This window comes from Cucurbita maxima, unplaced genomic scaffold, assembly GCF_002738345.1.
Source record: "Cucurbita maxima cultivar Rimu unplaced genomic scaffold, Cmax_1.0 Cma_Scf00004, whole genome shotgun sequence".
NCBI lineage: Eukaryota > Viridiplantae > Streptophyta > Magnoliopsida > Cucurbitales > Cucurbitaceae > Cucurbita > Cucurbita maxima.
The window spans coordinates 5,185,327-5,211,357 of NW_019272020.1; the positions used below are offsets into that span (position 1 = coordinate 5,185,327).

Sequence of the window (26,031 nt, forward strand, 5' to 3'; positions counted from 1 at the left end):
GTAGTTTTGCCTTAAGATCAAAGCTCTTGAGAAAAACAACAAATTCTTCGATCCAAATTCGAAAACAACATAAAATATGATGATCAAACACACTCAAACTCTATGAAGAGGGGTAGTATTGTATTTGACGCGTTCTCGAGAGATCGGTTGGCTTCCCGGGCTTCAGAACCTGAAGAACAACAGTAGCAGGCATCTTCTCCTTGTCTTGCTTACCCCCTTTGTTCAATGGTTGGAACCTCATTGGGGATTAGTTCTGCAATTGTCTTCCAATACTTCTTCTCAGCTTCAGCATGGAACTTGTCTCGGTTTGCTAGATATTGCTGTCATATTAAGTTCAAATCTGGTCAGATTTGTGAAGAGTGAACGAGGAATATTATTGTGAGATCCCGTGTTCGCTGAAGAGGGGAACAAAGAATTTCTTGCAAGGGTGTGGAAACGTGGAAACGTGGAAACCTTTCCCCGACATACGTGATTTAAAACTGTGAGACCGACAGTGATATGTAACCGATAAAAACGGATAATAATTGTCAGTGGTGAGCTAGTACAAACGATATTAGAACTTGACACAAGGTGGTGTGCTAGCGAGTATGTTGGCCTCCAAGGCGAGTAGATTGTGAGATCTCACTCGTTTGGAGAGGAGAACTAATTATTTCTTATAAAAGTGTGTAGGTGACTCAAACACTGGCATACCATTCTTAGTCACCACAACATTCATTTCAGATCTCAAAAACTTGTGTTAACAATCCTACCTCTCTCAAAGGAAATTCTTCCTCCGGCTCCACCACCATCGAGATTAAAGGATCGGGCCGTCCGATTCGCCAAAATCTCCATCAAAGCCCTTCCCGTTCTGCTCCGGTGAGAAACTAGAGATTCCCCCATCGGCCGAGAAATTCGAATGCGAAGTCGGCAGCAGGTCGTCTCCCTGGTTAACGGCTGGTTGACGAAGATCGGTGACGAGTCGGCGACGGCAGACTCGTCTTCGAAGGTAGAAAAGAATTTGAATCATTGAGACAAAGGCGACGTTCGAATCCGCTGGAGCCGTCATCGAAAGGAGAAAGGAGGCGTTCCGGCGAAGTTGACATGGCGTTTGCGTATTCTGTTTCTCCCTCCGACGACAGTCAACAGTCGATCAATCATTCCGCGTGAATGTTTCTCTGCAACTTGCTGACCGTTTCTGTTCATCAGTGTAAGAAATGGAAAAGGACTCGAGGCTTAATCTCTCTCTCTCTCTCTCTCTCTCTCTCTCTCTTTTAAATTTCAATAATATTTTTAATTTTAAAAATAAAAATAAAAATATATTTTAATTTAAAAATGTCAATAATATCTTTAAATTAAAAAATAAAAATACATTTTGAATATGGTAACCACCAAAAAAAAAAAAAAAAAAAAAACTATTGAAGAACATTGATCAATTCAAAACAAATAGAATTTAATATTTTAAACCTATAAATACTAATTTGGAAGAATGCTTAAACATATTGCCAAACTACAATATATATATATATATAATAAAAAATTAAAATAAGAGAAATAAAAAAAAATCAAAATGGTAATTTTACCTCAATAATTATTATTTTTTTTTTGTTGGTTAATTTTGGGTGTTGTATAATAAATTTTTAAAACATATTTTTTTTTTGAACAAATGAATGGTGTAGAAACCAATAGGATTAGGGTTCTAATCTAGTTTAGAGACCGAACACGAACATAACTGTCAATTAAGATATTCACGTTTTCGTTATGGCAAGAGGTTCACGTCTTTCCCTATATTAGCTCTACATTGATAAAAAGACGAAAATTGAGTAAGTACTCTTAAACTTTGTCGTTTGTTTAAAAAATATCTTAGAAGTTAAAAATTTGCTTTACAAATTTCAAAACTATTCTTAAAAAGTACAAATTTAAAGACTGGAACACACTACACCTGTTTTAGATCATAATTTTATCTAAAAACAGCAGTAAATTTTCATTTCAATCATAGTTTTGAAACATTTATGAACGATTAAAAGTAATGTTATCCCTTAAAAAATAATTTTTTAGAATAAATAACAAAAAGAAAATACTACTAAACTTTCGATTAAACTTTAAAAGCAGCATTGACACTTTTACGTTTATAAAAAAAATTCAAAAAATTCTTATCGTCAATGTACCATTCATTATCTCAAAACTTACTAATGTTACTTTTGAATTTCATGCGTATTTGTGAAACGTGGTGCTAACAGTAAAAGTATTTTTAAAGTTATTTTAAAAAGTTTAAGGGTGTGAGACGAACAAGACTTTCCACAATTGTATGATATTATCTGTTTTGAGAATAAGCTCTCGTGGGTTTGTTTTGGGCTTTCCAAAAGGCCTTAGACCAACGAAGATATTATTCCTTAGTTTATAAACTATGATTATTTCCTAAATTAGCGGATGTGTGACTTTCATAATCGAATAAAGGGTATTATTAATGCAACTTTTGAAAATTCAAATACATTTTTAAAGATTTTTTTTTTTTTTTGAGAGAATGACCAAGTATTTAATATTTTTTTTAAGACTTTTTAAATTTAAAGATATTTTAAAATGTATTTTCATTAATTTAAGATTTTAATTTATTATAATAGAATTACGGGCCGGGTTGGAGAAGGGAGGCAAGGGTAGTCATTCCCGTAATTTCATACCTTTGCTAACAGCATATAAATAGGAGCTGGACCTTGACGCCTATAAATACGAACCCATTACTCTTATTTCATTTGTTTGAAACCAAAGGCCTGAGGCCATAAAGGAGGGGAAATTGGGAGAATAGAGAGAGAGAGAGCGGAGGAGAGAGTGGTGGTGGGGCTGAGAGAGAGAGAGAGAGACTGACGAGAAGAGGAATAGGAAGAGGAGAATCAGGATAGAGAGAGAGAGAGATAGAGAGACGCCATATTCATTCAACTGCTCTGTCGAATAAGTTCGCACACTTTGCCCCTGTTTTCTCTTCCTCTTTCTCTCTGCTCTTTGTGATTTCTTTTCACGTTTTCCATAATTTGTTCCTAATGAGCCGCTTAGGGTTCAAATCGGTGGTCTTTCACGGCGACGTGCGTCTTGGGGAACTCGACGCTATTCCGGCGACAGACCAGAATTTTCAGTTTCCGAACAACGAGATTAGAATCCACCGCATATCGCCGCCCAGTGAGAGATGTCCTCCCCTTTCAGTTCTTCAGACAATTTCTTCATTTTCTCTCAGGTCTAAGCTACAATCTTCCTTGCCTGTTGAGCAGCCGCACTTGATCCAGCTTCACTACTCCTGCTTCCATGAATTGAAGGTCTTAGTCATTTTCTTAATTCTTTTCTTTTCTTTTGGAATGTTTTGTTTTGTTATGAGAGACAATGTACGTGTTTTTGTGCATGTGTGATATGGATACTGATGTTCAGCTGTGTTAATTATTTTAATGATGAAAAATTCACTCTGACTTTGGAGTGTACAAAACGTATTCAAGTGAGACTATATTGTGAAGTTAGTCTGTGATTTGGATCTTGATGTTCTTATCCAAACTCACAGACGGCAATTGTGTTGATTGGGGACGAGGAAATTCACCTGGTTGCAATGCCGAGCAAGCAAAAGAACTTTCCGTGCTTTTGGTGTTTTGCGGTGCCCTGCGGCCTATATCTATCCTGTCTAGGAATGCTAAATCTCAGGTGTCTTTCAATTGTTTTTGATCTAGACGAGACACTTATTGTGGCAAACACTATGAAATCTTTTGAGGATAGAATTGAAGCTCTTCGACTTTGGATTGGGCGAGAGACAGATCCATTGCGTATATCTGGAATGTCTGCTGAACTCAAGCGGTACATGGATGATCGGTCGCTGTTGAAACAGTATATTGAGCACGATACAGTAAATGATAATGGAAGGATTTTCAAGGTGCAGCTGGAGGAGGTTCCTCCACTAAATGGCAACTGCGAGAAAGTAGTTCGTCCTATAATTAGATTGCAGGACAAGAATATTGTCCTTACTCGAATCAACCCAGAGGTTGTCTCTAATTCTGATGCTATTTATTTACTGGTGTTGCGTCAATAATTTTTATCTATTGTTGTTATTGTTTTCCTTTTCCTCCCTTTTTATAGACCTTATTATTAGTCTTGGATTCATTTTGTGCTTTGCATCTCGATTTACCAATTTAATGAGAGAAGAATAGAACCGAGAAATTTTGAGTCTAAAATAATGAATAGTTATCTTGGAAGCAAGCTGAATAGAATACACTTCCAACTTAAATCTCCAAACGGTTAGAAGAACTATACGAGTCCATAGCCTGGTTTGTCTTTATTTATCAACTTATTTTCTCTTTTGGAATAGAAAAACGTTTATATGTTTCGACCTTAACCATCGCAACCTAACTTAAATAATATGAAGAACATGAAGACATAATCTTTCCTTTTCAATGAAGCGTATGATGTTGTGGTGACTTACAAACCTGTTTTTGATATGGATTCACAGAGATAATGACTGGGATGAGCCTGTTGGCCTATTGTAATGACCTAGGGGATCTTCTATCATTTTAAAGTCATATTTTCATTGCAGATTCGTGATACCAGTGTTCTTGTGAGGTTACGTCCTGCATGGGAAGAATTAAGAAGCTATTTGATTGCTAGGGGTCGTAAGCGATTTGAAGTTTATGTGTGTACGATGGCTGAAAGAGATTATGCATTAGAAATGTGGAGGCTTCTTGATCCAGAAGCTCACCTCATTGCAACAAAACAGCTTCTTGATCGTGTTGTTTGTGTTAAATCAGGTAATAATCCTTTTTCGAACTGGAAGTTACTGATTCTATAGATTGGTGCCTGGGCACATACCAGCAGGATTAGGGTTTTAGATTCACTTATGTTAACGGATTGCTGATGCAAACACCCGAACCCTTCTTGTGAAGCAGAAATTTGCAATTGTTTAGGTCTTTGAATTTAAAATATTTTTCAGGCATTGTAAGATAATTCTTTTAATAGCAGGTAAATTGAAAAGTATGCAGTTTTGCTTACATTTCTTTCTTGAGAACTTGAAACCATCAACTTAAATTGGGGGGCTTTGGCAGGTTCTAGGAAATCTTTGCTGAATGTCTTCCAATCCGGTTCATGTCATCCAAAGATGGCCATGGTTATTGATGACCGTTCAAAGGTTTGGGAAGACAAAGACCAACCGCGTGTTCATGTAGTTCCAGCATTTACGCCTTACTATGCTCCTCAAGCAGAGGTACGAAAATGTCATCCCATTTTCAATATTTTTGAAAAAAAGAAATTAAGATAGAGATTAATCGAGTGCTTAATGATGTGATATTTCTTTTGAATAGGCAGCAAGTGTGGTCCCTGTTCTTTGTGTGGCAAGGAATGTTGCATGCGATGTCAGGGGTTGTTACTTCAAGTAAGTGTAAATAGCTGGAACAACCTACCTCCACATGAACACTTGTCTTTATCGTTTTTCGAAGGCTAATCAGATCTAATTATCTTTATACAGAGAATTTGATGAGAGTTTGTTGCGACGGATTCTCGAAATTTCTTATGAAGATGAAGTGGCTGATCTACCTCCTGCTCCTGATGTGAGCAGCTACTTGATGTCAGAGGTATTTGTGATGAAGAATGTCCTCCCTTGCCATTAAAGGATTGGTGGATTTTTATTAATTGTTTCACTGATTTATTATTGATAGGAAGCTGGCTTTGTATCCAATGAGAATGTGAATGCTCCAATTTGTGAAGGAATAAATGGTGTCGAAGTGGAAAGGAGACTGAATCAACCGGTGAGTTTTCCATTCATGCTGTTCGACCAAATGTTCCATTTTATTGGTGTAATGAGTAATGAAGATCTTTTTATATAACTCTTAACATTCAGGATGATAAGCATGTAATAGACATGGCCAATAACCCTACTACAAGCCAAACGGATGTTCGAGCAGATACTTCTCAGTTGCCACCTCCTCTTAATACGAATGTCATTGGACCAAAATCTTCAAGAACCTTACTGCCTTCTCAAAGTATGGCCTTCTATATTCTTACTTTGCCTACCTTTTCTTTTAAAATGAGAAACCAACTTCCATTTTGTCATTCTGTTACTTTCCCATAATTTACTTTTTTAATTTTAGTTGTATAATGAATTCTTTGGTGGTTTAACATGACTTGGGTCTTTCCAGAGGGTAATATAATTCATTTGTTCCTTCATATTGTTTTTAGAGCCTGGTTTGCTCGGGGCCCCTATCAGACGAGATCTCTCTGCTGATCATGACATGAAGAGAGGACTCCTTGCAATGAAACCTGGTATAGATCTCAGGATACCAAACTTCGGTGATCCCCCAATTCTCTCCAGAATGCCCGTACAATTACCAGCATGCGGATTACAGGTTCAAGGAAGTTCATTAGTGGATGACGACTCCAGTAAAGGACCTCAAAATAGTCGATCTTCAGGACTCGTTCAAGAATCTGATGCTTCAAAAGCTGATAAACCACGGTCTAGCAACAATTCACAAGGTTTTTCTACTACCAGTTCACATTTTACGTGCCTATGGTGAAGAATGTAACAGTTTTCTCCCTCTTATTTATTTATTTTCGTGGTCTTACCTGACTGAAGTTTTAGCAGGAGTTGCTATATCTCAAAATCGAGCTACTAGCAATAACAAAGAATATCAAACTGAAGCAGGGAAAGTTACCATACCTCCGCCCCCTTCTTTATACATTGGAGTTCTACAAGATATTGGTCGTAGATGCAGCTCAAAGGTACAGGGTGCTGGTTTTTTTTACGGTTTTGCTTCTCACCTCATGTTTCTCGATTCTCACTTTGCCTCACTGTACAGGTTGAGTTCAAAACTGTTGTCAGTACCAGCAAGGATTTGCAATTTTCAGTTGAGGTCAGTGAAATATACGGTCTTTAGAGAAAATTTTCAAGTGGAGTGTATTTTGAATAATTAAACTTGGTTTTTGCAGCCTTGTGTTAAAGAAAAACAGTACATATTTTCTGTATCAGAAGGAAAAAAAAAGATTTTTTTTTTCTTTTTCTCCAAGAGCTTGTGGAGTAGGATTGATTCCTCACATTTTTTCATTTCAATGATTCATTGGCCTTGGTAGGAAGTAGATAAAAACTGAAAGATATCCTTTTTTTTCCTCTCATTTTTGGAATTAAATAAGCGTGGTTGACCATCCTAATCATATCAGAATGTGGCAGATTTCATTTTCTGAATGTTTGGTTCAGGTTTTGTTTACTGGCGAGAAGATTGGTGTTGGATTGGGTAAGACAAGGAAAGATGCTCAACAACAAGCTGCTGAGAATGCGCTTCACAATTTGGCAGGTAAAACTCCCATCCTTTAAATTCTTTTTCCCCGGGAACACTTGAGATGTCTGTTTTTTATGAACAAATATTGCTCCATGGTTTTTACTGAATGCAGATAAGTATGCTGCACATATGAAGCCTCTTTTGGGACCCGTGGATACAGATCTCGATAAGCTTTCTATTGGAGCCGAAAATGGATTTTTATGGGACACTGTTGCTCCTGCAGTTAACGAATTGCCGAAGGAAGATGTTTCGCATAAAGAGAACAACTCCGAGGTGCGAATTACTAGTAATCCATTGGATAGATGATTTGATTTTTCTGCTTCAAAAACATAGGTGATGCTTGGATAAAGGGTATGTAGGAAAGTAATTTCCAGATGGGGGGTTACTGCCCCAACCTCCTCCCCCTTTCTACTTCATCTCATTGCATCGAGATGGAACAATGACACCGAAACACTGAAGGCAAATTGAGCTGCTTCATGTTTTCCCAATGCTGCTTCCTCTTATGCAAGCCTCTGGAAAATGATTAAAAGGTATGAGCTCGGTGGTCAATCCCCAGTTTCTACCCCTTATCCAAGTACCTCCCATGTAGTTGATTTGATTTTGTAGCTGCACTTCAACTTTTATTTCTATCCATTGTTAGCTTGAGGACCATTCTGAATAAAAATTGATGAGAATACAAGTTTTTTTCTTTTTAACTTAATGGGTCATTTCAGTTCTTCTTCTCCGCAAAATGGCTCTTTAATTTTGTGTGATTACTGACAAACGCTTTCAGGCTTCTGATGAACCTGGGAGTGCCAATTCTGATTCGGCAAATCAGCAGCAGCAGCAGCATGTTCAGAAGCGGCTGAGTTCCCCAAGGTAATGCAGCAAACCTTGTCTTTATTTCATTTGTAACATATTAACATTTCCCTTCTGCCTTCTTTTGTTACACCCATTAGTATTTTAGGCGACTTCTATTCTCGTAGCCATTTGCTTTTAGATTGCTATGGTTTTCATTTTTTTTAGTTTTCCTCTTTGTTAGAACTACTGATTTAAATTTTAGCTGCTATGATTTCAAAAACAGTTTACTGGGATTAGTAAACAAAAATAAATGTGTTTGTAAAGGAGCACGATTTTGAAAAACTAAACCCGAATATTATAAAAGGATTTTATGAGATCCCACATCGTTTGGGGAGAGTAACAAAGCATTCTTTATTAGGGTATAGAAACTTTCCCATAGCAAGCCTGGAAGGAAAAGTAAGAAAAGAATAATATCTACTGCGTTGGATTTGGACTGTTACAAATGGTATTAGGAGCCAAACACGGACGGTGTGTCATTGAGGATGATGGGTCGGATTATAAGATCCCACTACAAACCCTCTTGTAATTTGGGGTGGTTCCTATATATATATATATTCTTACCATATTATTTTACAATTTGTTCAGATCATTTCCAAGTAAACGATCGAGGGAAGATGAAGTACATGGGCCACAATATCTTGCAGCAGCTTCGTGGCAGCAGCAGAAGAATGGCCATTCCATTACTTGAATAATAATAGTAAAATAATAAAATAATAATAATAGTGATCCCACAAACTGTTAGTTTTGGAGACGAATTTTGTAACCCAGCCAGCACGCCCCTTCAATTTGGTAACTTTGCATGCAACAAAGCTTCTTAACTCCCGAGGAGCCTTATGGTGAAGAAAAGCTCTTCTTCCTATTCTTTTTTTCTTTTTCTTTTTTTGAAAAATATGGGCTGTAAATTTTTTGGGTCCACTCAGTCCTATTTCTTACTGCGCCTTTCTGCTGGCCATCGTGTCTGTCTTGTTCTTTTGGCCCCTTGGACATACAACGACTACAATTACTGTCTTGTTACTCAAGTTATGAAAATAGTCTTTTTAGCTTCTGCTTCCTTACGCATGTTCCCTTATTATGATAGGATTGGATGCAACATTTCAAATTTATTGCTAGTAAATAATTGTGAGATTCTATATCGATTGGAAAGTACATTTAAAAGTACGGAAGAGAGCTTTAAGAATATAGAAGAGAAAGCTCTCTCTAGCCGTGTATTTAAAAATACCGAAGAGAAATCTTAAATTTAACAAATATATCTGGTGGCAGGGTCTGTTAACAGACGATGACATAGCCAAAATTGGATTGGAGTGTGTCGGGAAGTTTTAAAACAAGAGTAACAACTTCCTGCCACAACGCATTTCAAAAAAGGGATGCTTTCAACAAAATCGCCCATTTGGAGCAGCATCAAGGTTCGAAGATGCCTCAGAAGGGATGCTCTTTGTCACACTATCATTCACTCGTCCTAAGATGCCTCACATGTTACGAGGTCGCACGTTGATTAAAGAGGGAAATCAATCAAAGTGGGAAATCAATCAAAGTGTGAAAATCTCTCTAAAAGACGCATTTTAAAAATCATGAGGTACGATATATAACAGACCAAAGCAAATATTATCTGTAGACACTGGGTGGCACTCTCTAAAAGACGCATTTTAAAAATCAACTCTCTAAAAGACGCATTTTAAAAATCATGAGGTACGATATATAACAGACCAAAGCAAATATTATCTGTAGACACTGGGTGGTGTGCCAGTGAGGGCCCACCAGGAGGACTAGATGATGTGCCAACAAAGACTAGACTGTTACAAATGATATCAGAGCCAGACACAGGTGGTGTGCCAGTGAGAACTGTTACAAATGATAACAGAGCCAGACACAGGTGGTGTGCCAGTGAGAACTGGACTGTTACAAATGATAACAGAGCCAGACACAGGTGGTGTGCCAGTGAGAACTGGACTGTTACAAATGATATCAAAGCCAGACACAAGTGGTGTGCCAGCGAGAACTGGACTGTTACAATTGATATCAGAGCCAGACACAGGTGGTGTGCCAGCAAGAACTAGACTGTTACAAATGATAGAGCCAGACACAGGTGGTGTGCCAGCGTGCCAGCGAGAACTGGACTGTTACAAATGATATCAGAGCCAGACACAGGTGATGTGTCAGCGTGCCAGCGAGAACTGGACTGTTACAAATGATATCAGAGCCAGACACAGGTGGTGTGCCAGCGAGGACTGGACTGTTACAAATGGTATCAAAGCCAAACACTGGGTAGTGTGTTGTCGGGGCATCAAGCGGCACCGCTAGAAAATATTTTAGCACCACGAAATCAGGATCGATTAGGATCAGTTTGATCAGCTAGGGTCAAAACGCAGCTGTAATATCAAAATAGGGCCAAATGGACCCCATTCTAGCTTTCTATTGAAATACCTTGACGGCAGAAATGATCAGTCATCACCGTCGAATTCACTAGCCGGAGCTGGGGCCTATGGACAGATCTCAAGATTAGTCAATATAATAAGGAGATTTGCCGAGACGGGTGTTGTACTGAAGACATCTAGAGCAAAAATTCCTTATAATTTAAACATCACAGATTAGTAAACAATTCTAGTCAACATTAGAATATTTTACCACATATCATAATTCGAAGTCCTCTCCACCTGATCCGGACTCTAAATCTTCCGCTTCTCCATAGCAGACCAAATCCAGGTAGCTTCCGAAATGACTTTTTCCTAGTTAACTTGTGTTTGTTAACCCTTACCGTGCTATTCCGAAGCCCTGTGTTTCTGTCCATGAAAACACCATTTGATGTGCAATTAGTTCCGAGAGACCTAGAATCATGTGAGGGTCCGATCTTGATGGATGCCCAAGCATCACAGATTTCTACATCAGAATCACTGCCCCATAATGGTATAGGCTTTATCGTGGGTGATCCACTGTACTTATCAAAATAGGTGGCCAAACTAGTATGCTGCATGTCAAATAATCTCCTGAGAGAAGCGTTTCCTGCTTTCATCAAGTCTAGTAAACTACAGCTTCTGGAAGATGATGCCGAGGTTGAGATAGAAGAAGAGGAAGATGAAGATGAAGAATACACAGATTTCTGGTACTTGAGTATCTGTCGGATTCTTTCCCTTTGGACTTCAGGATCAATAAACTTAGATACCTCTTCTTCCTCCTCAGTTATCTCTGATACTGACATAGCTATCGAAAAGGCTTTGGCTGATACTGATGAATCAGGAAAGACATTTTCTATCTATAGAGAGACATTAGAACCTCCAAAACACATATAAAAAGCAACATAGACGGCTGAAATCAAATTAAGAAATATATCATTTGCAAAAGCCGGCAAAGATTACTTCACCGTTTGTTTGTCATAGGAAACAGTCTATCCAAGGTCGTAATTACTCTTCGTTTATATTTTTAAAAGTACGATGTGCAATAAACTAGGTAATCTCTGTTAGTCTATTACAGAGAGAGTAATGGATAAATCGTCCCAAACTCCGCTCATATCATTGCAGATGAACAAGCAATTGTGCTTGTTTGTAAAACCAAACTAAGACAATTGAAAAGAAACTTGTAAAACCAAAAGGAGCTAGTAGACTCTTTTTGAATCTAACGTTAATCTCAAATAGCTCAACTCTAGCTTTCGATAAGACGAAGTGAGGAAGATTACTTATATTCCCTTTGAAACAAACGCCTGATAGTGACGCAAAGATTATCTATGAAGCAGCAAAACTCAGAGTCTTCCTCGGAAATGGTTAAAAGCAAGAGGAGGCGAGAGAGAGAGAGAGGGACCATCCTTCGAGTAGACTGAAAACGAACAACAGATTCAAGAAGCTAATGAGTGGCTGAAAATTTTATATAAGAATAATGCGAATATAAGAAGTGGAAGTACCTTCTGAATTTAAAAACACATTCAAATAAACAGAATTAGAATGCTCCAAGATTATCTAGAGAAAAGAGACTCATCAATCTCGATCTTGATTTTCTCATCGCCATCAAATTTAACCTTCCTAGGCGGAGAAGGAGGAGTTGGTACTCTCGGCGTCCCTCTCCCTTTCGTCTTGTCCCGAGGCCTTGCCTCATCATTCCACCCCCCCGGAAAAGAAATCAAAACAAAAAACGAAAGAGAACAAATCGAAGACAAAAGAGAAACTCACAGTCAGAAAAAGAATAGAAGAAAACGAAGAGAGTAGATGAGCACATACATTTCCGAAAGAGTGCTTGAACCGCTTTCCTTTCTCCGTTTTCCTATCGCCTCTGCCACAATACACCGAAAAAGAAACACACAGAACGGAAATTAAGCGATCGAAAGTGAACAGAAGAAACGAAAACACTTGAATCAAGCTAACAACTACATACCAGCAGGAATTGAAGAAGGACACGAAGTTGTAGAGATTGCGAGAGGACCAGTAGAAGAAGCACGCAGAGACGTTCCTAGGGTTTCATATTTGGAGATAGAGAAAGAACGAGGAAGCAGTCTGAAAGAAAGAGAAGCCATGGACGGATGAAGATGAAGCAGAGCGAGCAAGCGCCTGTGAAAGAACCACGAAGGCAAGTTTCACTATATAAGATTGGCGCTCTTTATCAACGACATGTCGTTATAGAAGAGAAATTAATAGCTATGAATTGGGCTTGTTTAAATTTCAAGGCTTGGGCCCACTATGTGGCCCATTATGCTTGTGGGCACAATTTAAAAGCCCATACTCGAGGATTGTTCTTTCTTTATTTAATCTTTTTTTAATAATGATATATTATAATATAAAAAAAATCATAATTCCTTCTTTGTTCATGCAACCACTCTCAAACATTTAATTAATAAAATAAATATAGTTGAACCTAAAACTTTAAAAAAATCTAAAAATGTTTCAATAATCCCTTTAAACAAAAAATAAAATAAAATAAAATAAAAATAACGAATTTACCTTTATAAAAAATAAAAATATATCGATAATAATAAATTATCTCCGAATTTTTTAATATTATTTGTAAAAATTTAAATATTTTTAAAATGTGAAACTATTAAGTATTTTTTTATATTTTTTAAAAAGTTTAAATGTGTTTTTTAATTTTTATTGAAGTTTTTATATTTTTTTTAAGGGTATTAACAAAAATTTAAAAAGAATATTTTTCGAATACTTTCAAAAAGAATATTTGACACCATTTTAAAACATTAAACGTATTTTTTGATATTTAACTTTATTTTTTTAAAAAAAATAGGGATATTTTTTAAATAAAGAGTAATGATTGAAGGATATTTTTTTAATTCAACATTTTGAGAACACATCTTTATTTAAACGAAATTACAATTTTGTCCTCGCAACCTCACTTATACATAGAGAAAACAAGGAAAATATTCATATATTAATAAGAACATAGACATAGCACATTAACTTATATTATAAAATTAAAAAAAAAACACATAATTTAGGAAATTAGAGACTAAAATGAACTATACTAAGAACTAATAGATAAAATTAAATGAAATTGAACAAAAATCCGAGACACACATGAAAATTCAAGCCTTTTTTAAGAGGAAAATTATGACGTTATGTTACAAAGTAAAAGTCGAGTTGTGAAGCGAGTTGACTCAGTGACGATGTGTCGGCGGAGGGGCCTGGGAGGGCGGCTTGCACTGATAGCATTTGGCAAACAGGCCGAACGAGTCGATCTGTCGTACGAAGTTGGTGATGCTGGCCCACCCGCCGAACCCGAACCCGACTACGAAGATCCACACCACTATGAAGCTGTTCAATACGTACATCGCCGTCCAGCTTGGGAGGAAGAACGGCGGCTTCTCCGCCGCATTCTGCCGGAATCGGATCATTTACAATTAATAAATTAAATAATATAATGATTTTTTTTTTTTTTTTTTTAGTTTGAATTTTAAACTAAACCTGTCTGGCGGAGGCTTTTCTGTAAGTAAGCATATGGGCGACGGCGGGGATGATGTAGACGGTGAAGCTAACCAAAAGAGCGCCGACGGCGGAGTTGATGGGTCCGAAGAAAGGGAAAATAATAGCCAAGAACCATATTGGGATAACCACCGGCAGCCTCACCAACGCCCTTAGGCACAGGCTTTTTGTGTCGTGCATTCCTATCACTTTCTCCCACACGAAGTACAACGGCGTACATGCAAACCCAAATGTTATGAACTGCATGTTCCATAAAAATATTAGGATTTGAAAGGGTGCGACACTATTTTAACACACTGCTAATAAATATTATACTTTGAATTTATCCTTTCAGGAAGAAACGTGTTAGGAAAGGTTTTCACATCTTCGTTCTCCTCCCTATTCAATGTAGGATTTCACAATCCACCCCTTCAGAATTTAGTGTCTGCGTTGACACTGTTCCCTTCTCCAATCAATATGAGATCCCACAATCCATCCCATTCGGGGCCCAATGTCTTTGCTGACACACCGCCTCATGTCCATCACCTTCAGGGTTCAACCTCTTCGTCGACATATCACCTACTGTTTGGCTTTAATACTATTTGTAACAGCTCAAACTCACCTCAAGGTGGTTAGCCGATAATGTCCTCTTTAAGTTTTCCCTTTTGAGATTCCTTTGAATTTTGTAAAATGTATTTACTAAAAAGAGATTTTCACACCCTTATAAAAAAAATGTTTTGTTCTCCTCTCCAATGAACGTGGAATCTCACAAACGTGTCTTCAAAATACCTAAGGTTCTATCTAACCCTCTTTCTTAGGGCTTTTGAGTATGCCACGATGTCCCATAATTCTCGATTAATAAAAAATTATGGGTAAATATATAAAACCCTAAAATTTTAAATGCCAAAATTGTGGTTTAATGTTAAAAGACAACAAATTAAAGAGGAAAATAAATAAAAAAAAGTCAAAGTCAAAGCATAAGAAAACAGGGAAATGGAACGGACCTGGTGAATGAGCATTAAGATAACGGCAGCGTCACGGAAGCGATTCTTGGGGAGTAGAGAGAAGGCGTTGGAATGGTTAAGAAGCTCGTCGCCAAAAGCCCAGTAGACGGCGGAAGCAGACGGAAGCGTTAAAGTGAAAACGTACAGCGTGGCCATCAGGTAAATGTACTTAAACTTCTGGGGTTTCCACATGGCATGCATTATTTCCCTGTCATCATTTTCCTTAATCTTTTCATAATTATCATAATAATTAAAATTAAAATAATTAATAAAAAAACAAAAATAATAATATTATTATATATATATTTTAAAGAGGCTTACACGGTGACAGCGTGGCCGCCGAAGGTGTACAGAATATTGGTGGCGCCAGTGAAGTAAAGCACCAGTTTTGTCGGCCCCGAATGGGTGACGCCTTCAACCTAAACAAACAAGCAGGCAAGAGTTCAGAGAGAGACAAGGCGGAGAGAGCGGCGGAGAGAAAGAAACAGAGAGAAATACCTGGCCGTGAACGAGGGCGGCGACAGCCATATACCAGGCGGTGTAAGTGGTCATTCCGAGGCCGAGAAACGACCAAATCCGGTAATTGTGAAAAGACGGTATGAAAACAGTGGTGGCGCAACATGCTCCGAAAATGTATGTCCATGTTCTTTTGTCCAAGTGGTCATTAATGTAATAAATATTACTGTCCTCAACAAAAACATTTTAAAATTATTTCAGCTCAATTTCCATTTTTTAATTAATTAATTATATATAAACACAAATAAAATACTTAATTTAATAATTTTGCTTTTGATATCGTTACCTTGCGCATCCAATAAGCTGGATGACAGATCCAAATAGAAGGAAAGTACAGTTGAAAGCAAGCCCCAAAGCCTTCCAGTGGGGTCCCAAGAGCCCATCAAGAACTTCGAACCACTGCAGAGTAAAGAAAACGCCGTCGTTTCATCATTTCAAGTCAAATTGTAATGGGTTATGAAATTCGAAGCTTCTGAGAAAGCTTTAATGGCGGAACCTGGATGACATGGTTTTTGAAGCTGACGTTTTCCTTCTCCTTTCTGCTACGGTATTCAATATACAGCACACTGATCAAATACGCCGTCCAACTTCCGATCAGCCCATAAAAAATCTGAAAAATGATGCCGGAGAGCATTCCGAGCTGTGAAAATGAGTAGGGAAGTGTCAAAAGCACCTGAGCCACCTGTAAAATTTTGACAAAATCCGGCGAGTGAGAGAGATTTAGTGGTTTTCCGGCATAACTCAGAGCTGTATTCCGGTGAGGTAAGGGAGAATTTTACTTGATTTGAAGCACAGCTAAACCAAGCGTCCCAAGCGGAGCCGCCGTGCCAGAGGAGGTTTTTCATTTGGAAAACAGAGTTTTGCGGTTGTTCTCCGCCATCAAGTTCTTCCCCTTTCTCCTTTCCGCTGCTTTGCTCCACCTCGTTCGCGGTGGTCGGAACAATAGCTTCCTCTGCTTGTGTTTGTCCCAACATTTTTTAAACGTCTAAATCTTTGCAGATCTGTTGGAAATTAACGCAAAACAAGACATTAATATAAGACAAAGTTCCCAGATCCAAATCAGAGTAACCCAAATCAAAATCATCCAAAAACGGAAAACAAAAAGATTTATAAAACAAAACAAAAAAAAAACCCCAATTTTCCCTTCAAACAACAAACCTTACTCGAAACGTCACTGTCTTCAACACCCAAAAAAGAAAGAAACAGATCTGTTTATCGTTCAGTCCAAAACAGAGCAAGAAATCTCAAAACAGAGGAAAGCCTTAAGAACTTTATTCTTCTTTTGTGGGGTCAAATCGCCATAAACGAGCTGAAATCGAAAAGGGTTAGCTAGGGTAGTCTCAGAAATTAATGCGCCACCATTACAGCGGTGGTCAACCCAAAGACGGCGGCCGGCGACGGCGACTGCCAGAGAATCTAAAAAGGGTAAAAAAAAAATAAAAAAAAAACAGAGTTGACAGGGGAAGCAGTAGTTTCTTCAAGTTTCGAATAGGCTTTTCTTCAGAAAAAGGGGCTTTTTAGCACTGTGTATGGAAGCAGAGGAATGATTTATATCGTAACAAACAGAAGGGTTTAAGTTTTTGGCGTTTTTTCTTTCTTTCTCTCTCTAGGATGAGAGAGAAAAGGAGTGAAGTAATGAAGTTTGTGCTGTGGGATTCGATTCTTCTTGAGGCGTTTTCTTTTTCTGGGAGACGCAGAATTTGGAAAAGAATTACAAGAAATTGTGATATTCTTTCGCATCAGCCACACCCACTGCGCCTATTTATAGCCATCATTCCGCTCATCACCGGCAGCAGTAAACTAATTCTACCGCAACTATTTACTGTTCCTGAGGTTAATTAGGGTAAATATAAACCAAATTTGAAGTAGACATTTTTAAGATTGAATAATAATAAATTTATTTCATATTAATAATTATTGAATCTGAGATTAAAAAATCTCTCTGCCTTTAATAATTATTAAATGCAAATTCGAAATATTTTTACAATTTCTCGTTGAATTTTACAAATTTTTTTTACCATAATTACCACAATTGAAAATGATAAGAGAGATACAGATTCATGCATTTTAAAATACTTTTGATAATCACATGATTAAAACTCGAGATTTTTTTTTATTTTAATTTACTTTTTATTTGACTTTTTTTGGAAACAGATACTTAAATCGGTCATAATATTATAATTATTTATCAATATATTTGGTACATATTAAAAATTAAATTAATATTTTTTAGATTAAAAATTGAAATTATAAGTGACAAAGTGATACGAACTAATAATTTTCTATTTTATTTATGTAAAAAAAATCCATAAAAAGGAAAATAAATATAATTTTGTAGAGAAATTATTAATATTTAAATTTTCAGAAGCTGCCACTTCCTCTCCGCCGCCCCAGTGAGTGACATGATTGAACTTCCGATTCCCAGCTTCTGTTCGACGGCGGCGGTGAGGCCCATCGCCGGCCAGCGGCTCCACCAGGGATCCAACGGCTGAGAGACTCTGATTATTTATTTTAAAGAATAAAATTCCTTAACAAAAAAAAATTGGGATGGGATCAACAGCTGAGATGCAATACGGCAATTATTAGAGGGGTAGAGAGAATAATCACACGTGACATATAGCATAAAGTGCTTCAGTTTCTAATAAAACTTTATAACTTTATTTAATAAAGTCAAATTTCATGGGTTCCTTCAAACCCTAAAAATAACGTTACGAATATTATGAATACGATAACGAGATAACGACCAATGGGTTAGAGTAGTGTGGAAAATATCGTTCGACAAGAGTGTGAAATTCAACGGGTTAGCGGTTTTATTGAGTTGACTCATGAGGCAACCTAATCTTTAAAATTATATTTTATATTGAATTCAATGAATAAATGGTCTAGTATCGGACTGGATCGATCAAACTTTGACTTTGCGTGGAGCTTGATCCAACCTAGATTTGGCCTGAGAAGACTTTTCAAGCTTCTAGCTTATTTATCAGGCTAAGTTAGGAAAGGATTTGTCGGGTTAGCGAGACCTATATTATGTAACAATCCAAGCCTACCACTAGCAAATATTGTATGTTTTGTTTTGACCTGTTATGTATCATCTTCAACATCACTGTTTTAAAACAAGTTTGACAGTGATAGGTTTCCACACTCTTATAAGAAATGTTTTGCTCCCTTGTCCAACCGATGTGGGATCTCGCAATCCACCCCCTTGGGAGCCAACGTCCTCGCTGGCACACGGCCGTATGTCTGGCTCTGATACTATTTGTAACAGTTTTGTTTTGACTGTCATATGTCTATTTTGACCAGTTATGTATCATTTTCAACCCTACCGTTTTAAACCAAGTTTGATTTTCACCCTCTTATAAGAAATGTTTTACTCCCCTCTCCAATCGAGATCCTACAATCCACCTTTTGAGGGCCAACGTTCTTATTAGCACACCACCATGTATTTGGCTCTGATACAATTTGTAATAATTCAAGCTTATCGCTAGCAAATATTGTCCAATTTATCCCATTACGTATTTCCGTCAACCTCACAGTTTTAAAATGCGTCTATTAGGGAGAGGTTTCACACCCTTATAAAAAATGATTCGTTCTCCTCTTTAATCGATGTGAGATCTCACATATCACCAAATAATCTTAAACCGGACCAAATCTATTATCACAATGAGATGATGTAACATAGAAATTCACGAACCGAAATATAGTTAACAAATTTAGAATTTTGACTAAAAACGTTTGTCATTGACTGGTGCTAAAGTGGACTAGAGGTGAGGTGGAGCCAACCAATAAAAAAACGCCCTAAGATTTCGTCAACACAAATAAAATAAACTTATTTTTAGGTTAATTAAACTTTGTGTTTAGTGGAAGAAGTAATGATTAGCAAATGGATTTTGTCCACACTAATTATTAATTATTATTAATTAAAAAAATAAACCCTAAAGCCACAAAGGATCAAAATTCGGAGTATGTTCCATAGTTGAGATGCACATGGGACCCTCAATTTTCGGCCTCCTCGATCTCCACTCACAATTTTTTTTATTAAAAAAAAAATATTTTTTAATTTTAATTTGATATAATTTAAATAAGTAGATATTATATAATTTATATATATATATATATGTGAAAATTGAAAGATTGGAAGTGGGTTCTAAAAGGGATTAGTCATTAGAATAAGGGCACTAAGAGGGGTACCCAATGCCTCCACTCAAAGTGATGGCGGACACCCTTTTCACACCTAGAGGAGAGAGAATAAGCACTTTCCAATTATTTTGCCTTTTTTAATTTTTTTTTATTTAATTTCAAATTTTAATATCTATAGTTTCTGCCCAATAATAATAACAAGCATAGGATTAATTTCAAATATTATTCATAATCATATCTTTAATGTAAAGGCATTTATATGGTTAGATATCTAAAGCTACTATTTATTTCAATTTTAAATTATATTATAGAATATGCTTTTGGGGGGGGGGGGAAACAAGAAAAAATAGTACTTTTATTACTAAGAGGTCATCCTGTGACTGTGATTTCAATTTTGATGCTATAAATAAATAATTATATATATATATATTAATAAATTCAAGAAATTATAATTATTAAATATAATATTAAGTATGTTGGGAATAGTTTACACATGCCAATTATTTTGTGTGATGATATTTGGTATGATTGATTTGTATATTTGCTTAATTAAAGTATATGAAAATAACTTTTTTTTCTTCTTTAAATGTTATAAAATTTAAAAATATTCGAAAAAGTGATTTCAAATGGAATCTTAGATCTATTTTGAATTTTGTCTACATTAAAAAAAGATAGTACAACAAATAAATAAAATCCCAATTTTTTCCCTTATTTATTTATTTTATTTTTTATTTTTTAATGAAAATGGATTTTATTATGACCATTTTTTGGGTTTCTTTATAATAAATTTTATGTTTTTTAAATTAGACTAATATTATTTTTTAAATATCATGTCACAACGCATGCAATATTCTTAATCCCATAATAATTTTGAAAGTAAGGTATTAAGAATGAAAAATAGAAATAGAATTTGGAAGGGATGTATCATCGATACTCATAAGCTTTAAATAAAATAAAATATACTCTAAATCAAATCATAAAAGAAAAAAATATTAAAATATAATATCTAAGATATATTTCATAAATAATATATTCTCCAAATATTATATGAGTTAGATTGTGAATACTTTATACGAACTATTGAGAAAATTAAATAAATAAAAAGGAAAATCTCATGAACATTCCAACTTAATTTTTTTTTATTTCTCTGGTAAGCTTACGTAAGCATGACGAAGTATTGAGAAAATTAAATTTAAGATTAAATGGAATTATTGGTCGTGGAGAAGGAAAATATGATGGATTTTGTGTTAAATAATAAAAATAAATAAAAAGTGAATTAAAGTTATCACATAAACATTCTCTCATATTTGAGAATCTTTATGATTATTGGAAGCAAAAAGGGAATTTTTATGATTATCGTCTTCTTTAATGTAGGGACAACCAAGAACTTGGGGAATTTTACTTTTTATAAAATTAATTTACCAATATATTCATTTTTTTTTATAGCATTTAAATAAGTAAATGAATTTTTTAAAATTTCAATATATCAAATTTGATTCTAAAAAAAAGAAAGACATCATGTTTACACAAATGAACATGTTGAGTCAAGAATCCACCCTTTTTGGGTTCCCAACGTCTTCACTAGCACATCACTCGATGTTTGGCTCTAATACCATTTATAACAACTCAACCTACGCTAGTAAATATTGTTCTCTTTGAGTTTTCCCTCAAAATTTTAAAATGCGTCTATTAAAGAGAGGTTTCCACACGTTTACAAGTAATGTTTCATTCCCCTCTCAACTAATGTGAGATCTCACAATGATAATTAGTTCATCCTCTTAGATAGTAAAGATACGACACTGGTGGTTGGAGAGGGAAACAAAATATTTCTTATAAAGATGTAAAAACCTCTCCCTAATAGACGTGTTTTAAAAATCGTAAGAGTGATGGTAATACGTAACAGGTTAAAGCGAACAATACCTATGAACGAAGAGTTTGAATTGTTACTAGAATTAAAACACATGGCCGAGCTTAGAGTCCCCAATTTTATTATAAATCCTAACATTCCTCCCCTTTAATGATAACTTTGGAACTAATAGATAAGATCATTCAAATAAAAGAAGTATTCCTTTTTCAAATAAATAGTATAATTCAAATATATGGCTAAATTATAGAAAATACAAATTTATTTGGAAAAATATTTTTGAATTTCAAATATTTCATTAATACTCTTGAAATAAAAAATAAATTTTTTTATTTTAATGTTCGAAGACATAAATGAAACTTCTAAAAGTTCAACGGTATTTTTGAAACAAAATTATAACGATGGTTTCAGTTCAAACTCATAGTACAATAATTTAAATTCACAGATGAATCTAAGAACCCTCTTAAACATTTAGGATATGTAAATCCCTCATTCACAGATGCTAAAAACCTAAATTAACCTAAATTAAGTTGATTTTATTTCAAATTATTACCACTTTTTGAAATTACATCTAACATATTAAATTTACTTATTTGAATTAACTAACTAACTAATCAATTAAAAAAATCATATTAAATTTAATTTATGATTACATCAATTTGTTCCCTTATACTTAATTAATTAACCATATTTTTTCATCAGCAAAAATATACCCATTAAATCAAAAATAGATTTTTTTCCTAAATTAATAAAAAATATTAAAAATTTATTAATACAAATTTAATATTTTACATGCAAGTATTTAATGGTTTAAAATTACAAAACTGAAAAGAAAAAAAAACCCCAACGTCTAACTTTCAAGCATTAATTACCAAACATTAATTATTGAGTCTTAAACATTAATTATTTCAAAGATTAATTATTCAGTGTATCCAAACATTTAAAATTTAGATATTTATTATCCATGATCCAAGGACCTTACGAATTATTATATTTTAAAACAGCAAATAAATAAAATAATAATAATAATAATAAAAGAAAGAAAGACAGAGCGGAGATTTGAATCCGACAGAAGCATTGTAGTAATTAAAGATTTGGTATAATGAAGAACATTGAATGGAACCACCAGAACGGCGCCTCCGGTGGTTCCGGCGTCGGGAAAGCCGCCGTGATTCTTTGTGTCAATTACAACTTTACCCTCCCACTCCCCATTGGATCGTCTTGTATTCTGTATCCCTCGGCATTCGATCCTTTTTCTCATTTATTTCCCCCAAATTTTAGTATTCCCATAATACCCAATCCTTTAGTTCACACGGTCAAATAATGTTTAAATTTTGTTATCATTCTTTAAGGTTATTTTGGTAAATTCATAATAATTTATCTATTTCAATTTCTCATTTATTTTTATAAAATATAAAAATATTGATTTCAAGTAAATTTTAAATGGATTATTTCTATTTTTAATATAATTTATATTAAATAATATAATATACCATTTAAATATTACAATTTATCGTCCTTTTTCTATTCTCTATTTAAATGAACATCTCTACTTGTCATTTATTTAAAATATTATTTTTAATCATTTCAAAATTTAATGGGATAATTTTCATTTAAATTTACATTTTTCTCCTCTTACAAAGCCTATATTTTTAAATTGATTTCTCCCATTAAAATTCAAATATATATATATATATATATAGATAAATTAGTTTAGTGGTGTGAAAGTTAGGTTAAAATTAAAAATATTATTTGTGTGGATTTGACGTTACTAATTTAATAGGAATCAAATGAGAACCCATACCAGTCTTAGAGAGGAAGATATTAATCCATTTATTTATCAACATTTATGCTTTCAAGAAGGATATCACAAGATCTGTAATTGTCAACAAAGGATCTCAAGATATTATACGCAACTGGAATTTTTTTTCTTCATAAATGATGAAATTAAATGCTCTATTTTTTAACTTTATAATTTATAATTAATTTATTTAATTTACCGTCTTATAAAAAAATATTTATCTCTTAAATAGACGTGGATCTCACCGTCTATTCCTTTAAAGGCTCAATATTCTAGTTGACATATCACTTAATGTCAGGCTCTGATACCATTTTTTAACTATATAGGATCTCACAATTCACCTCATTGGGGTTTAGCGTCCTCATTTGCACACCGCCCGATATCTAGCTCTGATAACATTTGTTAACCAATGTAGGATCTCACAATCCACTTTTTGGGAGGCTCAATGTCCTCGTAGCAGATATTGTCAAGTTCTGATACCATTTGTAACATCTCGCTAGTAGATATTGTATGTTTTGACCCCTTAGGTATCGCCCTAATTTATGATTTTAAAACGCGTCTATTAAGGAAAGGTTTCTACACTCTTATAAAACATGTTTCATTCTCATCTCCAATTGATGTGGAATCTCATATTAATGATCGAAACTGACAAAGAAATATTCAAACTAATCTACTTTTTCTGTCCATTATCCTCATTCAAATCGTCAAATACAACAATTTTACTGAAAACTCAAAACTCAGTTCAATAAGCTGAGTTTCAATATTAGATTTTTGTATTTAAGAATCAATGGTATAATATTAGGAAACAAAAAGCTAGAACTTAATAATGAAAGCTGATGATGTCTTCGTCGATTCAACTATATTGATATCATAGTAACGAGCGTTAATAAGCATGACGTATGAGATTTATGCAACTATGATAATGATATATAATAAGGTCTAAAAAATAAAAGCATTGTATACATAATAATAATAATGGGGTGAGATTGGTAACCCCACGAGGGAACATTGGGGCCTTTGGAGCGTGCGATGCAAATGGGCTCCCTCGCACGCCCGTCGCCCTCGCCTTGATTTTTAAATTTTTTGCCTAAAATTTCATTATCATTATTAATTTCTTCCATTTTCAATCATAGCTTTGGCTTTGTTGTACATGAACATATGCAACTTTATCTCAACCACCAAAGATTATTGTAAATTGATTTTTTAATTATTTATAAAAAAATTAGGAATATAAACGGGTTAGGTTGGAAAAATCTTTGGAACCAACTCGAAATTTTGGAATCGATTAGTTGGTGGTCTGAACAATCTGAATAAAGTTTACAACTCGGTTGAGTTAGGTTGTTGGGTTGTTTTTCTAATTACTAAAAGATAAATTTACTTATGTACAATAAATATTTAATGAATAACTAAAATCTCGTAAAGTTTAAATATCAAACATTTACAAGTCATAATATATCACTAATATTACTAATATTTTTATTATTTTTAAAAGTAAGGCAGGATTAGGTTGGATTGAATTGTAATCTTATTTTTGAGTTAGTCTGGTTGACCCAACTTAAAAAATGTCAACCCATATTGATATAAATTTTTGATTTTCAAAAATTTAATCTGAATCCTGAAAAAAAAAACATGTTTTTTATGGTTTGAGTCTCGTAAAAAAACCATGAAATTTAATCATTTTCTAAGAATTTAAATTGAGATTGTTTTTTTTTTTTTTTCATTTTCCAAATTTTAATGAATAATTATTTATCTATTTGGGTTTTTTTAAATATCTAATAAATACAACGCAATAATTTAAATAATTGGTTTTATAAGCAACAAAAACAAGAAAATGTTATTGTACACGTTGCCATATTATTTTTTTTAATAAAAATAATAATAAGAAAAAAAAGAAATTATCAAATACAATTTTCTTTTTCTCCCTTGAAAAAACAAAAAACAATAAATGCAGATCTAAACGGAAATAAAACTAAATAATCTCAAACTTCCAAAATTGTAAGAACCAAAATTATTAAAATTATTTTTTTTATTAAAATACATTAAACTATTCAAAGTGAGAAAAAAAAAAAAAAAAATTCGTGTTTTCGTAGAAATTAAAATTATAATAAGCTGACACTAGAGTTGACCTTCTGATACATTCAGATTGCACGAGTTGCAAGAATTTGACTAAAAATAGGTTGACCTTTTGAATTCTTCGGAGATTACTATTTAAATTAAAAACAAATTTTAACATTAACTATATATACATATACATAGTTTTGATATATGTATGTATATAATGTAGGGCGAGTGGAGCAGAAAATTGGGTGTGAGTAGGGACGATGAACATAATCTCCTTTATTCTCTATTTAAACGAAAATTCTTCAATCTAATTCCTAACCCCACTGATTAAATAGATGGTCGGACATAATTTCATATAGTTATATAAATATCCTATTACGTCAATCAACATATAAAAATTATTTATTTATTTATTGCGGTTGAGACTAAGAGTTTTTGGTCGAGAAAAAGAGTTTTCAAATCCCAAATAATTAATTTGGCAAGTGAACGTTGTAGGGTAAATATGTGCAAGTAAACATTGGTGTAGAGAGCTCGAAATTGAATCTTAGGCCATTGAATTTAGTCACATTATTGAACTTGAAGATCAATAAGATTGAAATAATGCAAATATATATATATATATATATATATATATATATATATATATATATATATA

The 26,031-nt window shown here is 34.3% G+C and overlaps 3 protein-coding genes and 1 long non-coding RNA gene across 12 annotated transcripts; 1 reads left to right on the top strand and 3 right to left on the bottom strand.

The window, feature by feature from the left end:
* The first annotated feature begins 2,752 nt into the window (after positions 1-2,752).
* LOC111478176 (RNA polymerase II C-terminal domain phosphatase-like 2) lies at positions 2,753-9,160 on the top strand. Of its 4 annotated transcripts, none has more exons than XM_023122324.1 (15): positions 2,753-3,281; positions 3,518-3,988; positions 4,538-4,748; positions 5,043-5,200; positions 5,298-5,368; positions 5,462-5,567; positions 5,652-5,741; positions 5,834-5,975; positions 6,172-6,465; positions 6,572-6,711; positions 6,789-6,842; positions 7,184-7,280; positions 7,378-7,538; positions 8,038-8,123; positions 8,691-9,160. In XM_023122324.1, the coding sequence occupies exons 1-15, from the start codon at positions 3,012-3,014 to the stop codon at positions 8,791-8,793; spliced, it is 2,454 nt and encodes an 817-aa protein (XP_022978092.1). In that variant the 5' UTR covers positions 2,753-3,011; the 3' UTR covers positions 8,794-9,160. The 4 variants fall into 4 exon arrangements, 3 of the variants coding, with proteins under 3 accessions (XP_022978092.1, XP_022978090.1, XP_022978093.1); XM_023122322.1 differs by having other exon boundaries at positions 2,754-3,281; positions 6,566-6,711; XR_002717417.1 differs by having other exon boundaries at positions 2,755-3,281; positions 6,566-6,711; positions 7,378-7,795.
* A 253-nt stretch (positions 9,161-9,413) lies between these two features.
* LOC111478319 lies at positions 9,414-11,679 on the bottom strand. 5 transcript variants are annotated; one of them, XR_002717435.1, is made up of 3 exons: positions 10,757-11,679; positions 10,527-10,668; positions 9,414-9,561 (listed from the first exon to the last, which is right to left on the bottom strand). XR_002717435.1 is itself a non-coding variant. In XM_023122521.1 (3 exons), the coding sequence occupies exons 1-2, from the start codon at positions 11,296-11,298 to the stop codon at positions 10,566-10,568; spliced, it is 588 nt and encodes a 195-aa protein (XP_022978289.1). In that variant the 5' UTR covers positions 11,299-11,679; the 3' UTR covers positions 9,414-9,561; positions 10,527-10,565. The 5 variants fall into 5 exon arrangements, 4 of the variants coding, with proteins under 4 accessions (XP_022978289.1, XP_022978288.1, XP_022978286.1 ...); XM_023122521.1 differs by having other exon boundaries at positions 10,527-10,582; positions 10,728-11,679; XM_023122520.1 differs by lacking the exon at positions 9,414-9,561 and adding an exon at positions 10,365-10,399 and having other exon boundaries at positions 10,527-10,582; positions 10,728-11,679.
* Positions 11,680-11,806: 127 nt separating this feature from the next.
* Positions 11,807-12,647, bottom strand: LOC111478346. Its single transcript, XR_002717445.1, has 4 exons — positions 12,462-12,647; positions 12,139-12,359; positions 11,995-12,087; positions 11,807-11,909 (listed from the first exon to the last, which is right to left on the bottom strand). It is a non-coding gene; the product is annotated as an uncharacterized LOC111478346 (long non-coding RNA).
* Positions 12,648-13,547: 900 nt separating this feature from the next.
* On the bottom strand, positions 13,548-17,240 carry LOC111478219 (auxin transporter-like protein 4). Of its 2 annotated transcripts, none has more exons than XM_023122388.1 (9): positions 16,677-17,240; positions 16,293-16,514; positions 16,010-16,195; positions 15,800-15,912; positions 15,496-15,679; positions 15,319-15,416; positions 14,998-15,205; positions 13,997-14,254; positions 13,548-13,908 (listed from the first exon to the last, which is right to left on the bottom strand). In XM_023122388.1, exons 2-9 carry the CDS (start codon positions 16,485-16,487, stop codon positions 13,690-13,692), a joined length of 1,461 nt encoding a protein of 486 aa, XP_022978156.1. In that variant the 5' UTR covers positions 16,488-16,514; positions 16,677-17,240; the 3' UTR covers positions 13,548-13,689. The 2 variants fall into 2 exon arrangements, with proteins under 2 accessions (XP_022978156.1, XP_022978155.1); XM_023122387.1 differs by having other exon boundaries at positions 16,672-17,240.
* Between the last annotated feature and the right edge of the window lie 8,791 nt (positions 17,241-26,031).

What these genes read in the sequence shown, in the direction of transcription:
- LOC111478176 (XM_023122322.1), top strand. Translation starts at nt 3,012, where the DNA reads ATGAGCCGCTTAGGGTTCAAATCGGTGGTCTTTCACGGCGACGTGCGT. An exon ending in TGTTGTTTGTGTTAAATCAG is followed by an intron (nt 4,749 to 5,042) that starts GTAATAATCCTT and finishes GGGCTTTGGCAG; the next exon opens with GTTCTAGGAAATCTTTGCTG. An exon ending in ATAAAGAGAACAACTCCGAG is followed by an intron (nt 7,539 to 8,037) that starts GTGCGAATTACT and finishes AAACGCTTTCAG; the next exon opens with GCTTCTGATGAACCTGGGAG.
- LOC111478319 (XM_023122518.1), bottom strand. Translation starts at nt 11,298, where the DNA reads ATGTCAGTATCAGAGATAACTGAGGAGGAAGAAGAGGTATCTAAGTTT. An exon ending in AGATTTAGAGTCCGGATCAG is followed by an intron (nt 10,669 to 10,756) that starts GTGGAGAGGACT and finishes TTAAATTATAAG; the next exon opens with GAATTTTTGCTCTAGATGTC.
- LOC111478219 (XM_023122388.1), bottom strand. Translation starts at nt 16,487, where the DNA reads ATGTTGGGACAAACACAAGCAGAGGAAGCTATTGTTCCGACCACCGCG. An exon ending in CAGCTTATTGGATGCGCAAG is followed by an intron (nt 15,680 to 15,799) that starts GTAACGATATCA and finishes TGTTGAGGACAG; the next exon opens with TAATATTTATTACATTAATG. An exon ending in CCGCCCTCGTTCACGGCCAG is followed by an intron (nt 15,417 to 15,495) that starts GTATTTCTCTCT and finishes TTGTTTGTTTAG; the next exon opens with GTTGAAGGCGTCACCCATTC.